At 43.2% G+C, this 13,328-nt stretch overlaps 7 protein-coding genes across 7 annotated transcripts; 3 read left to right on the top strand and 4 right to left on the bottom strand. All coding sequences in view use genetic code 12, as the record gives it.

The window, feature by feature from the left end:
- Positions 1 to 6: 6 nt before the first annotated feature.
- On the bottom strand, positions 7 to 2,889 carry RAD2 (DNA repair protein rad2; the record flags this gene model as incomplete). Its single annotated transcript, XM_006689788.2, has 1 exon — positions 7 to 2,889. One exon carries the CDS (start codon positions 2,887 to 2,889, stop codon positions 7 to 9), a length of 2,883 nt encoding a protein of 960 aa, XP_006689851.1.
- Positions 2,890 to 2,995: 106 nt separating this feature from the next.
- Positions 2,996 to 3,651, top strand: PSN45_001592 (uncharacterized protein; the record flags this gene model as incomplete). The annotated part of the gene is made up of 2 exons (XM_066157693.1): positions 2,996 to 3,583; positions 3,634 to 3,651. 2 exons carry the CDS (start codon positions 2,996 to 2,998, stop codon positions 3,649 to 3,651), a joined length of 606 nt encoding a protein of 201 aa, XP_066013790.1.
- Positions 3,652 to 3,737: 86 nt separating this feature from the next.
- prp10 (U2 snRNP component prp10) lies at positions 3,738 to 6,803 on the bottom strand (the record flags this gene model as incomplete). Its single annotated transcript, XM_066157692.1, has 1 exon — positions 3,738 to 6,803. One exon carries the CDS (start codon positions 6,801 to 6,803, stop codon positions 3,738 to 3,740), a length of 3,066 nt encoding a protein of 1,021 aa, XP_066013789.1.
- Positions 6,804 to 6,869: 66 nt separating this feature from the next.
- PSN45_001590 (uncharacterized protein) lies at positions 6,870 to 7,769 on the top strand (the record flags this gene model as incomplete). Its single annotated transcript, XM_006689790.2, has 1 exon — positions 6,870 to 7,769. The coding sequence occupies one exon, from the start codon at positions 6,870 to 6,872 to the stop codon at positions 7,767 to 7,769; it is 900 nt and encodes a 299-aa protein (XP_006689853.1).
- Positions 7,770 to 7,844: 75 nt separating this feature from the next.
- Positions 7,845 to 8,489, bottom strand: PSN45_001589 (uncharacterized protein; the record flags this gene model as incomplete). The annotated part of the gene is made up of 1 exon (XM_066157691.1): positions 7,845 to 8,489. The coding sequence occupies one exon, from the start codon at positions 8,487 to 8,489 to the stop codon at positions 7,845 to 7,847; it is 645 nt and encodes a 214-aa protein (XP_066013788.1).
- A 91-nt stretch (positions 8,490 to 8,580) lies between these two features.
- Positions 8,581 to 10,377, bottom strand: GPI16 (Subunit of the glycosylphosphatidylinositol transamidase complex-like protein; the record flags this gene model as incomplete). Its single annotated transcript, XM_006689791.1, has 1 exon — positions 8,581 to 10,377. One exon carries the CDS (start codon positions 10,375 to 10,377, stop codon positions 8,581 to 8,583), a length of 1,797 nt encoding a protein of 598 aa, XP_006689854.1.
- A 94-nt stretch (positions 10,378 to 10,471) lies between these two features.
- Positions 10,472 to 13,099, top strand: BUB1 (protein kinase; the record flags this gene model as incomplete). The annotated part of the gene is made up of 1 exon (XM_006689792.1): positions 10,472 to 13,099. One exon carries the CDS (start codon positions 10,472 to 10,474, stop codon positions 13,097 to 13,099), a length of 2,628 nt encoding a protein of 875 aa, XP_006689855.1.
- Between the last annotated feature and the right edge of the window lie 229 nt (positions 13,100 to 13,328).

Genomic DNA, 13,328 nt, shown 5'->3' with positions numbered 1-13,328 from the left:
ATAGACTTATAAACCATCCTTCGCTGCTTTCTTGTTTAACTTAGTTGCAGCTGCCTTCATCCTCTTACCAATCTGCACCTCTCTCTTCGACTGAATATATGACGTAGAGAAGAACTCTCCAATGGTAGACTGAGTTCCTTCTCTTAACTTCCTATTCAAGTCTCTTATTAAAGGCACCATCACCTCATCCACTCGGCCTTGGGACCATCCAACATTGTACATTAAGAAAGATCTGATCAGATCAAGATCGGGAACCCCCCACTTAATGGGGTCTTTACTGTGATCCACTTCAGGATGAATATAGGCATCAAAAACCACCAGGTCTGGGAACAGAGGTGGAAGAAAGAGTTTGCTGTTTTTGATCCGGTTCAAAAGGTTCTTTTTTAGGCTCGAGCTGGAATCGTTTTTAGCTCTTAAATTGCAGTCATCAAACCACTCTTTAAATTGGTGCAAGCTTCCAAACTCAGCTAAAATCTCCATTGCAAGAACGGGACCAATCCCTTTCACTCCCTCAGTGTAATCACTTCCTAACAAGAGACCCAATTCAATCAATTTTTCTTGACTCAAACCTAACTTTCCTGATACGTCTTCCAGTAAATAGCATTCAACAAACTGTTTTTGATTAAACATATTCTTGTAAACCCTATCACCCCCAAAAAGAAAAGTGTCACTATCATCTGTTACTATACCATCAACTAAGCCGAGCTTGAGTAGTTCGACACACTGGGCCTCAGCTTCCATTGGAGCAGTCAAAAAAGGGATTCCAAATCTCCGTAATAGCTCTTGAACGTCATTGATCATTGCTTGGGTGACCTCTTCCGAATCTCTCTTTTGCTTCAATAATCGTTCTTGGAGAAGCTGTTCCTCGGTGATGGAAGTGGTGATGTTTAGCAATGGTTCATGGTGAGCAGCTATGTCCCGTTTCAACTTGTCGTGATCTTTTTCCTCTTGAAGTAACTGTCTATCAGCCAACTCATCCTCATCATCTACAAAAACATAATCAAGCACTCCATCCTTCCTGGAAGTCTTCGAGCTCGTCTCTTCGACAGGTTCAACTTTCACATCGACTTCAGTATCCTTTTCTTCGACTTCAGGGACATCGACAGGATCCTCAATCCCTTGGGTGTTAGCTTCAGAGATCACAATCAGCTCATCTTCTACCGAGTCTACTAGATTAGTATGGCTTATTTCTTCAACCTCATGCGGATCCTCATCCTCCAGTTCGTTATCGAGCATCTCCTTAGCCTTATCCCACGGGATTAAGCCCACATCTTCGTCCTTTTCAACCGAGTCTTCACGTTCAGCTTGAAAATTCTGGTATACGGAATTTGCTTCTAGCTTTTCATTAAACCACTCGGGGACAGAATTCTGCTTAGCAGTGTCCTTTTTATCAGTTTCTTCTTCACTCTCCATCAAAGCCTCCAATTGATCTAGATGTTCAAGCTCTTTTTCTTTACGTCCAAGTCTATCATAATAACTTTCGGGCTCTTCTTCCTCAACAATGGTTTCTGGAACTTCTTTTTGAGGTTTATGAGATTTAGGATAGGCATTAACAGGCTCTGCCAGTTGGTTACTAGAAAACAATAAAGAGTCCCCAAAGTTAAAGTCAAAAGGCTCCACTGTTTGGTTGGTTATCATAGCCTCTTCTCTCTGTACAAGGACGCTTAGTTCCTTCTTGGACTTCTCGATTGCCAATTTCAACTCATCTTGGGAAAACTCATCAGTGGCTTTGGATACTGGCTTATCTTCATACTGCTCATATATGGACTCTATCACAGCTCTATTAAGCTCTTGGTCTTCAGCATTTTCCACTGGAGCCTCACCTATTGAAACATCTTCGAAGTCATCATCGTCATCGTCGTCCTCATCACCAACTTCAATGTCATCTTCTGATTTATCAGAAATGTTGATGATTTCGGGGAATTGAGGATTCAACTCAACGGGTGCTTTCTCCACAACTTGATGATCATCTTCTTGACCCAACGAAAGTGCCCACCCATCGTCTGTTCGAATCAACGCGTACTTTCGGTCTTTTTCTCCAGCTATTCGTCTGGTTGCATTTCCATCCTCTCCCATCCCACTGGCATCCATTAACCTTTGGGTATAAAAATTCCGCTTTTGCACTTGCTGGATTTGGAACTTAGAGAAGTCCATACTGTCTGTGAAGATATTCTCTAGCTGTTCCTTCGAAAACCCCATTCTCAACCGAGATTTTAATCGAAGGTGGGAAAGAATCATATACTGAGTGGACATTGGTAACTCAGCAAACTCTTCAGAATTGGGATTCACAGAGTTGATATCTATACCATCAACAATATCAAACGATTCCAGGGCCAACTCACGATACTCTTCATCTGGGAGAAGTCTCTCGTCTGACTCTCGGATCTTTATTTTCTTCAACTCCGGGAGATGGTACTCATCTGATGGAACAAACCTCTTACCGGTTCGAGAAGGAGAATGCTGAATATGGTTGGGATGCTGCCCGGGCAAATCTTCAAGGTAGACTGTGTCATCGTTATTTTCTTTGGGTTGTTGAACTCTTCTCTGCGCGTGGATAGCCAAGAGTCTATGGGCTGTTTCACTAGCATCTTCTCGTTTACCGTCTCGTCTCTCTTTCCTTTTCTTTATTGTATCGCGCTTTAAAGCAGGAGCCCCTCCATCGAAAATGAATACTGGCTGGATCCCAAAGTAAAGGAGTTTACAGATCCTTCTGAAGAATCCAACTATGTGTGACAGATGAAGGGTGTTACCTTCTGAATCTCGGACAGCTTTCAAGAATTGATAGATCCAAATAGACGCATCCACCGCCAACCTCTTTCTTGTTAGTGCTTCGAGTCGCACAGGCCGTGCTGTGGGGCCCAAAATATCCCATAACGAATTTACTCCCATCTATCAGCAATAAGATGAGGTTTGGTTATCTTCGCGACTGAATTTTGTGATTGCGAAATTTGGAACCCAAGCTGCCACAAACCTTTTTGCAGCCTTGGTTTCAAAAATGCAGAGTTCGTACTACGAAGGATTTGAGAACAGGCTCAGGCAATACCAACAGGAGGAGGCACATCAACAAGGTGCATTTGTTAATTTGTACTCTACTGAGGCTCGTGAGTCCGAGTTCACTTCTGCACCCTTTGAATCAGATTTCCAGTTGACCTCACTAATACCTCCACCATATACCACCAAACCACTGCTTCACGAATCTATACCTGAATACCTCAACCTCACTACTGGAACCGTCGATCAGACTATTTACAGAAGTACACCCCCAAAATTGAAAATACCATCGATATTAATGTCTCAGTCTGAAAATGAGATCCAACCTGAGCTTTCAACATGGTCAAATATTGACCCCAAAAACGATGAAAATGTGCATTTCGACGAGAAGATTGAAAAGTGGTTGCCGTTAGTCCCCATTGGTATCTACTACCCCGAATGGGACCACTCATTCGCGTGTCTCCATGGAACTGCGTATCCTGAAGACCCTGAAGACGAACTTGGTGGATACGAAGACTTAGACATCATTGATTTTGAAGCAAAGCTCATCACCAGAGCCTATATTAGCGAGTACTTGAGTGATACAGAACCTGTTTGTGATGGGAATGCATTTCTTAACTATAAAAGAACTATGGAATGGAGGTCGAACCAGTTCAATGACATTTCTGGATTAGAATATAACTACGAAGAAATTTATGCTCCTTCGTCTTCTCCATCACCTCATTCCTATCCCCCTGCATTTAATATCAAATGAACAAGTCAAATTCCTCAACAGCGTAGCTTGAACCAACATCATCGATATCATGAAGCTTGGGGTAGTAAGGAACCATGGCATCAGCCAGCTGAACGTAAGCCAAGTTATAGAGCTTCCAGTAGGATGCTCTCACCTTTCTCGCCGGGTGGAAAAGCCCAGCCCAGATATAGTTCATATACCTTCCGTAGCCAATAATATTCTTGAGGGAGTCAATGGCTTCTAAAATCCTATTGATGACATGGGGGGAAGTCTCGAAGATGTTGGGCATCAAGAGATCCATGAAATGAACAAAGACATCTATCTGGGCATCAGTGACACAGCCTTCACAATTTAGGGTGATGTGTTTGACTACAGTAGCAGCAGTCTGTCTATGGACTTGATCTCTATCTGTTAATGCATCTTGCAACAACGGAGTAATGGCATACAAGTAATCCTTGGTCAAGTTTCCATCAATGTACTCGAAAAGGAAAGTCATTGCCTTCAAAATACCATTTTGGACATTGTTGTCTGGAGTTCTGTATTCGTTCATGATCGCAGGAATGACTGTAAAGGGCGAACAAACCTCCGCAACAATACCTATGGCAACAGCCGTACAAACTCTCAATTGTCTTTGTTGGACTCTTAAGTTGTTGAGTAGCATTGTGAGTACATCTTGAGGTCCTACAGTTCGGGCGATTTCTCCAAAAGTTCTGTTGGCCGCAACTCTGATTCTTTTCACAGGACTCTTTAAAGCATCCAATAGGTCAAAACATATCCTCATCCATTCCCTTACGTTGATTACTTCAGCACTTTTTCTGGCAATCAAACCCACTACCAGAATACATGATTCCTGAACCTTCTCTTGTCTGTTTTTAAGAATCGGCGATAAGGATGGTAGGAGTTGGGGAATTGAGGGATTGGATAACGTCACAAGATCATCTGCATCAAATGAATCAAGGCAGGCATTTAAAGCAGACAAAATACCCGCTAAAACATCTGGGAAAACCTCACCTAGAGATTCGTAAAGAATCAAAATCAACTTCTGAAGCGTTTCACTTTCTCCTTCGGTGCAAAGTTTCACAACTGGGGCAATTGCCCCTATCAAAAGAGATGCTTGTTTTCTCACATCAGGAGACTTATTCTTAATTTGATAAAGAACCGTACTAAGAATAGAGTTGATGTGAGGCCTTAGTCTCATTCCCAAAGCGTTGCAAACAGTTGCTAATCCATTCAAATACACCTTATTAAATGTTGTTTGCTCTTGAAAAGCATACAACACACCATCAACCAACTGCTCTTCAAACTTCTGGTCCAGACCGATCAACTCCTCGGGCTTGGCGGATATGATTTTCGCTATGCTCTCAACTGCCATTTTACGGAGTTGTTCATTTTCATCCTTGGTATAAAGAATTAGTCTCTCCACCATCAACAAATAGTCAAGCTTGAGAGCAAGCTCAGTACTTGCATTCACCACCAAACGGTACATGAGTTTCATATCGGCAGCAGTTCTTCTATTCCAATAGTACCGAATGAAAGGAAGGTACAACTGTTTTTCATAGTCTCTGATCAATTGGCGAGATAATGGGAGTTTTTGTAAGATTTTTAAGATGGAAGACTTCATTTCATCATCTTGAGAACTGAATTCCCTAGATATCACTGCTATTATTTCTCTGGTATAATAGTTGGAGTATTCTTCGTAGTTTGCATCGTGTGCCATCAACGGGATGATCGATCCAAGACATTTCAAGAATGTCGATAATGCCCTTCCTCTATGCCTTTTAATGCCTGCCCACACAGGCTCTAGAACAGGCTCGAAATACTCGATTCCATACGGAGCCACCGTTTCAGCAAGTTGGGACACTGCTATGGCACTGATTGACCTTATTTGAAGCATCTCATCTGAAAGCGTAGCACTCAAAAGTTCAACTAGCTGTTGCAAGTATGGTAATATTGAAGTTCCATTACCTGCTCCTAACTGAAGACAAAGTTGTTGCACAATTTTGATTCCCGTATGTCGAGTCTGCCAGCTCTTCTTTGACTTTATCACTGCCTTCAAGAACGGAAGAACGTTAGCCAATCCTAAAGAGTTGGCTACCACTGCTAATATCCTGGAAGCAATATTCCGGACATATTCGTCATTGCTGCTTAGATCGGGTCTCAAGGCCGAGAGAATGGTTGCAAGACCTGCAGCCTTGGCCAAGTTGGAGATAATCTCACGAGCTTCTAATCTTAGCGTCTGGTCCTCGTCAATGAGTAAAGGAGACACTGCTACCAAGATTTGATGGGTGTGAGGTTTAATCAATTCGTCGAGTTTAAAGAGGATCCTTCCTATGAGTTTAACCAAAATATGACGTTCCTGATCAGATATGGTGTCATCAATAAGCAAGGGAAGAATCCGTTTGAATAAGGTACTGGGTCCTAAAGTCTTCAGCTGGTCTGTTAATGCTCTTAAAGATCTTTTTCTGACGGCTTGATTGCCATTTTTCACTTTGAGAAGCAATTCCATCACCTTGACGTCAATTTTTTCGTCTCCCGTGAGAATCTTCTTCTGCTGGAGGACCTTGAGGTCTCCGAAATACTTATCATCTGTGTTGTTATAGAACTCCAATCCTTTGATTTCTGGGGCCACCACTATGCTCTGCTCAATTTGCTTCTTGTTTTCTTCATTATCACCGAGCGGTTCGTAGAACTGTTTGGCTGGTTCCGTAGATTTCTCAAGAGCTGCTTGCTCAGCTTCAGCTTTGAGCAATTGTTCTCTCTCTTCGGGAGTCACATCCCATCTTTTTCTTCTCTTTCTAGGAGGATGAGGTCCCGGTTCCACAAGCTTCGTGGGCGACACGTCTATCGGTGATTGTGCGGCCTCGCTCAAGAGCTTCATTCGCTCTTTGTATGTGAGGTTTGTGGTCACATTCAAAGTGTCTGTAAGTATGTGAGACTGTTTATTATAGCTGCTTTTAATGGTTTCTTTGATGGATTCAGACGTCGATGAATCGTCCCGTTCATACTCTCGAAGAAGCTCTGCTGCTATCAGCTTCGGCATGGAGTATGTTTCCCCCTTGTTCTTTCTTCGCAGAGACATTGGTGTAGTGATAGTAGAAAGAGTGAGATGAGTTTCGCGATGATTTAATTTCTGGTTCAATCACTGATGTCTACACAGAACTCTTTGGTTCTTTTGAACCGGGTGTTCTCGTTGAAAGATGGGTTTCCATTTGTGTTAGTAGTAGACTCCTTGTTACAGTCATCCTACCATCTCATCCAGGAATTCGTCCATAACTGCAATAACGACATAGTATACTTGTCGTTTGAAACCGTCAATAAGCCATCTTATGCCACACACTTCATAGACTGCATGGATGTGACAGCCGGGGAAATTGTAAAGCAGGTGAAGCAACTTTCCACCACCAAGCCTGAATCCTCACCGCTACTAACAAGGAAAACGTTGATAATAGTTGATTCTCTCAACTATGTGGGATTGGAAGATCTCACCACATTTGTATCATCCTTGATTCTGCCCACGAGCATAGTATTGGGAGTGTTCCATGGCGACTTCAAGTCGAGCTCTACCAAGAACCCCAATTTCCCTTCTCATATGACGTTGTTGACATACATTGCCAGTTCTATCTTGGATGTCGAACCCTACCATACATCAGAAATAGACGAAGAAGAGATAGATATGGAGATCAGCCGCTTGAAAACTCCCATTATCAAAGCCCTTCACTCGTCAATGTTCAAGATTACGCTAACCAACCGTAGAAAGTCAGGCAGAGCTTTGACATCACGGTTTATCATTAACTCGGTGAACCACACATATGAAGCGTTCAAAGAAACAGAAGCAAAGATTTCAGCTGAAGACGAGAGTCTCCTCAAAGACTTGACGACGTTCAACTTGACTACAAACACGAAGCAGAAATTAGCCAAAGATCAGGTGGACTTACCGTTCATGCAAGCACAAGAAGAGCTCGGCTCATACTCAGGTGCCATTATATATGAATTCGAGAAAGACGATGACTACGACGAGGAGGATCCTTACGAGGACCCGTTCTAGCTGTCGAGTTTATCCCTATAAACAGACCTATAAATGATGCATTTTCCTAAATAATTTCCTGTTCATTCTCTTAACTCATGGGAATGACTTGCATTTGGCAGTTCGTCCAAGTGTCTCGGTATCTCCTTCTAGACGGGCCTTTTCTTCCACCAGGGAGAGGTGCCGGTCCCATAACAACCACTCGTTATAGGTGTTAAAGAATTTGGGGCCGAAATCGTCTCTACGCTGAAGATCAACATTCTGACACGTACAAAACCAAACGCCTCTTCGACTCCAAACCCCGTTGCCATTCCGTTCCTCACATAACTGACGTTCAAAAGAAGTAGGCACCAGTCCTCCCATGAACTCTACTGTCAATGTTTTGCTTCTTTCGTTCCTTAGCTGTTGTACTAGCTCGTTAAAGTAAATAGCAGGAAATATGATTTTGGCGATATCCCGAGGGAACCACCGTACAAAAAAGTCACTATTGGTATCGACGTACAACTGATCATTGTCAAGGGAAGTGGCTTTTTTGGGGAACTCTTTGTGGAAGGGTCCTTCTTGGATAAGGCCGTTTCTGCTGTAAAGGTATTTGAAACTGCGAGAATCTTTGGATAAAAGGTCGTCAAAAGATGTCTCGAAGCGTTTGGCTAAGTACTTGGTGTTACTATAGTCTATAGGAAGACAAAGGCTTCGTAGGACTAAGTTGTCTTCCCGTGACACTGCTTCTTCAATAAACATAATGTAATAGTAACCAGTGATCTCCGGCTCGGGGACGAAAAGCGCGGCCAGGCTGCAAAATAATCTGACAGCTTGTGACATTAATATATAGTTATTTACTTTTCAAAAAAGACTTTAATGACTTGATCTTGGCTCTTAACTTGCGTAACTTACTTTGAGCAGCAAACTTTTCAAACTCCTCTTCGGTAATGACGTCTTTTATCAACAAATTATAGAGGGAGCCAAATGCAAGCGAGATCACGGTTCCTGTCAATATGATTACGTTATAGGGCATGGAGAAGTCAGGGGTAGGAAGCACCACCAATGAACTGGTAGTTCTCAATTCATAGACCTTCTTCTGGTTGGTATCCAACACTGTGATGACGGCTGGCTCCACAGAAAATCCATGGTTCGCATCTGGTGGGTATTCCGCGTAAAGAAGTAAAGACTTGTCGAATTCATAGTGTAACGTCAAGGTTTCTTTGGCAGGGACCGTCACAAGCAACTCCATATGGGAAGGCCTCTTTCTGTCTATGGCAGGCTGATAGTGTGATAATGTCACATACTCGGACGAGTCTACCTCCTGATAAGTTCCAGTTTGTCCCTTGGATGTGGCTTTCATGGTACTGAGATACAATCTAATGAACCAGGGTAACGATTCAAAATAGACGAAACTAATAGCACTGTCGCCAGGGTTCTCGAAAACAACTCTAAATCCACCTTTGTCTTGGGAGTATCCGGTTAAAGATCTGGAAGCATGTAATGGTGCAGTCTGGAGACCTACTGTCTTGGAGGAATCTGAAGCTTTAAAGTCGATATTCACCTCATCATCGCCTAAAATAGTGTAGGTAGAATCATTTTCTGAGAGCGACACAACTTTGTTCATGCCGTCTTTGAAGCTTATATCCCATCCTTCTGCTTTGAAGTTCACCGTTACTGGCACACCCTGAGAGCTAAAAGGACCACCGTTAATGGGTCGACCAAACACATCCCGCAAGCTGTACGTGATTTCCGTGGGAAGCCCCAACGGGAAACACTGCCAGACACTGTAACCTCTTGACTTATCACACTGTAATTTGTCGCCTTCAACGGGCTTTGGAATGGGGCCATTTTCTTTTTTACGTAAAGATCTCATCACATCTACAATCACCGAGATGCTCTGGTCCATCTTGAAGTTGCAGGCTTCAGACTCATCGTCGCATTCAGTTTGGATATCTATCGACATGGAGTTCCATAATGAATCGAATACTCTGTGACCATCCAATAACGATGAAATCCCAGCTTTCCCTCTGGTGGGTAACAACTTGATGAATGGAGTCAAGTTTTCCGTGCAAATGGGCTCGCTTGGCATGGCCGCTCGCAACAAGAACAACTTATTTGCCGGGTCAGCGCTGAAACTTGAAGTATCAGGATTAAAAGCATTTATGGGAAACGTGGTGATAGACTCATCAATAAAGTTTAGCGAAGCACAGAAAAAAGCTGAAAGCAGCACCGCTAGCTTAGACCAACTCTTCAACGCTTCCTTGGACGTAGGAGCTTCGATGACTGCCCAAACCTCTACTCCGGTACCTCCACTTTTCGACCCATTTACAGGTAAACTGCCCCATGATTCGGAATCCCACCAGCCTTGGGCAAACCGCAAGTGGAGTTCACGGGTATTCGTTTTCTCCAAAAGCGGTCCAATGGATCTCGGGAAGTACGTGTAGTGGCTGGCATCAGCTATGGAATCTTTATCATTGGATTCGTTATAGTATGAAAGGTGCTTGGGTAATGATTTGATCTCGAAGTTGAAGTTGGCCAAAAGATTGTTGCGGGCCAACGGCGTGAGGCTCAAGCTCTCATTGTAGAAGTTGTTGTTGGCATGTATACCACAGATCAACGCAATTAGCGCTATCACCTGGTGAATCATTAAAGATGAAAACTTGTTCTTCGCAGAACGCGAATTTGGGTGTTTGATTTTTTTGTTTACTTTCTAAAAGCCCTCTGATGATATAACTGAAACAATGCTGTCCTCGTTGAACATATCAGAAATTGAAGCACAGAAAGAGAATATCGAAGCACTTCCTGGAGGCAGGTCCGTACTGAGCTTGACATACTCGTTGAAACAGCATGGTACTCATAGAAAAGACCTTCTCAACCAACAGAGACAAGAGTTTGAGGATGAAGTGGCAGATCTTGACGACCTCGATGACCCGTTGGAGGTGTATGTCCGTTATATACGTTGGTGTCATGACAGCTATCCACAAGGTAATAACGCCGAGAGCCGATTGTTAGAGATTCTAGAGAAGTGTACTACAGATTTCAGAGACTTCAATCAGTACAAGAATGACTCTCGATACCTAAAGATATGGTTGGAATACGCCAAATATTCCGATTCACCCACTGAGATCTTCATCTATTTGGCCAAGAAAGAAATCGGCAGAGAATTGTCCCTTTACTATGAAGAGTTTGCTAAGGTTCTTGAACTCCGCCAAAAGTTCAGCGATGCCCAGGACGTTTACCATATAGGATTGCAGAACAATGCCAGACCTGTGAGCAGACTCATCAGATCCCTGAAACAGTTTGAACTACGGAAACTGTCGCAGACCACAGACCGGTCTGATAGTGAAGTCAAACGAGTGTTGACGTTGAAGAGAGGTTCAAACCCATCTCCTGAAGAGTCGATGCCTGCTACCTTCAAGAAGTCTAAGATCTCGGTTTTCACCGACGACAGCAATTTGCGCATGGCCGACAAGCTATTCGATGGGAAGGCCCCATCCAAAGATATCCTTGATATTCAACTCAGAAAGAAGGAGAATGTTTTCACCCCACGGCCATGGTCAGGTGAAATATTGGAACAAATCAGACCCTCTCTGAGCAGTAGCTCACTGAACAAGATCCCTGTTTACAGAGATATAGGTGTTCCGGTTGAGGAAGCAACTCAGTATGAAGTCCATCTCACGAGCCCAAACGAGATATCCACAATTGTCAAGAGACCGGGGAAAAAGCCCGAACAGGTGCACGCCAACCTAGACTTAATATACCCAGAACATGGAGAGGAGGTGTCTTTGGTAGAATTGTTGATGTTGAGCAGAACCAAAAATATGGAGTTAAGCAGTCAGGTACACGAAGAAACCTTACCCACTCAAGGAGATTCACAAAGCGCTAGCTACCAGGAAAATGCACGGTTCACCGATACTTTCACGATTCCCTTGAAAGATGATGATACGACCACCTTCCAACCAAGAAACATTTTGCAGTCTCCAACAGTAACGCTCTATTCCAAAGCTGCAAATAACGAAGTTATGAGCATGTTTAACGATGTGTCCAAAATGCCCCACGAAAGCGATTTTGAAGACGACAAGTCTGAGGGAGGCAACTCAACCAACTATGATGAATTTGTCACTGAGACCCTTCATAAAGCTCCAGCGAAATTACCCACAGTTCAAGACCAAATCGTCAGCTCTTCACATATAGACTCATTTGGCGGCACAAATAGGAACCAACCACAGGTTGTGGATCCATTACTGGAAAAGTTACGTGAGAAGTTGTTGTCAGGAATATCACCACCACTTGAAACATATCCTGGCTATAATAACACCAAAACTCACTTCATTGAAGCCATACGTAAGTTCAGGTCTATCACTGATAAGGATACCAAGATCGTGGCTAAGGGATCTAGCGGTTCTATTGTGAATTTTTGTGGGGACGAAATCTTTTCTTTGAAATGTGAATTGGGCCAAGGAGGATATGGATATGTCTACCTTATTGAAAATGAGGTGGGGATGCTCAAAGCTTTGAAGGCAGAGACGATTTCTTCCAACTGGGAATTTTACATCCTCAACCAACTCCACCGAAGACTCAAACATGATCCGTTGGTGGACTCTCGTTTGGTGAACCCCGAATCTTTGTATATGTATAAGGATGAGAGTTTCTTGATTCTCAACTACTTGAACCAAGGAACTTTGCTTGATCTTGTCAATTACTACAAAGGTGAAGGTGATACGGTGGAGGAAATTCTCTGCATTTTCTTCACGATTGAGCTCTTGCGGGTGGTGGAGCAGCTCCACCGGGTGGGAGTGATACATGGAGACCTCAAGGCGGACAACTGTATGATCGACCTCAAGAATACCTTCAGTATGTCCGAGCACTATGATAACAAAGCACATGAAGCAAATGAATGGCAAAGTCCCCGATTGGTGTTAATTGACTTTGGTCGAGCAATTGACTTGACACTCTTTCCAGAAGGCACCGAATTCTCGAGTGATTTCCGGACCGATGAACAAGACTGCCCCCAAATGCGAGAACACAAGACCTGGTCGTACGAAGCAGACTACTATGGCATTGCAGCCACTATCCATACGTTATTATTTGGGGACTATATTCGCGTTAACAAGCTTCCCAATGGCAAGTATAAGCTTCAAAACTCCTTAAGACGTTACTGGCAATTGCCTTTATGGCAGCCTTTGTTTGAGATTCTTCTTAATCCTTACTACAATGTGGACGAAAAAATTCCGTTAATCGATGAATTGAAGTACCAGCGAGTCCGATTTGAAGAGTTTCTCAAACAAAACTCGGCCAAACTCGGCTTAAAAAGAGTCATCAACAACATAGAGAGAGACGTATATAAGATAATTCCCAAAAGAAGATAGTGTCACCATCCCACAAAACTAATACACATTGCATACACTGGAAAAAGCGTTAGAAATTGATCACAAAATTCCGAGGTGTCGCATCGCACTCCAAGAAAATCCGTAAATTTCACCACGGAGAGTTTCATGAAGGAAGTCCACCAATTACTGTCTGTCGTCGCCTAAAAAATACTCCTCTACAGCATGGTCACCTTCCTACTCGTGACCGAGTGTGCCAACGATAAATCAA

This window comes from Yamadazyma tenuis, chromosome 2 (assembly GCF_029203305.1).
Source record: "Yamadazyma tenuis chromosome 2, complete sequence".
NCBI classification, from domain to species: domain Eukaryota; kingdom Fungi; phylum Ascomycota; class Pichiomycetes; order Serinales; family Debaryomycetaceae; genus Yamadazyma; species Yamadazyma tenuis.
This window is presented reverse-complemented; position numbering and strand designations above follow the sequence as displayed.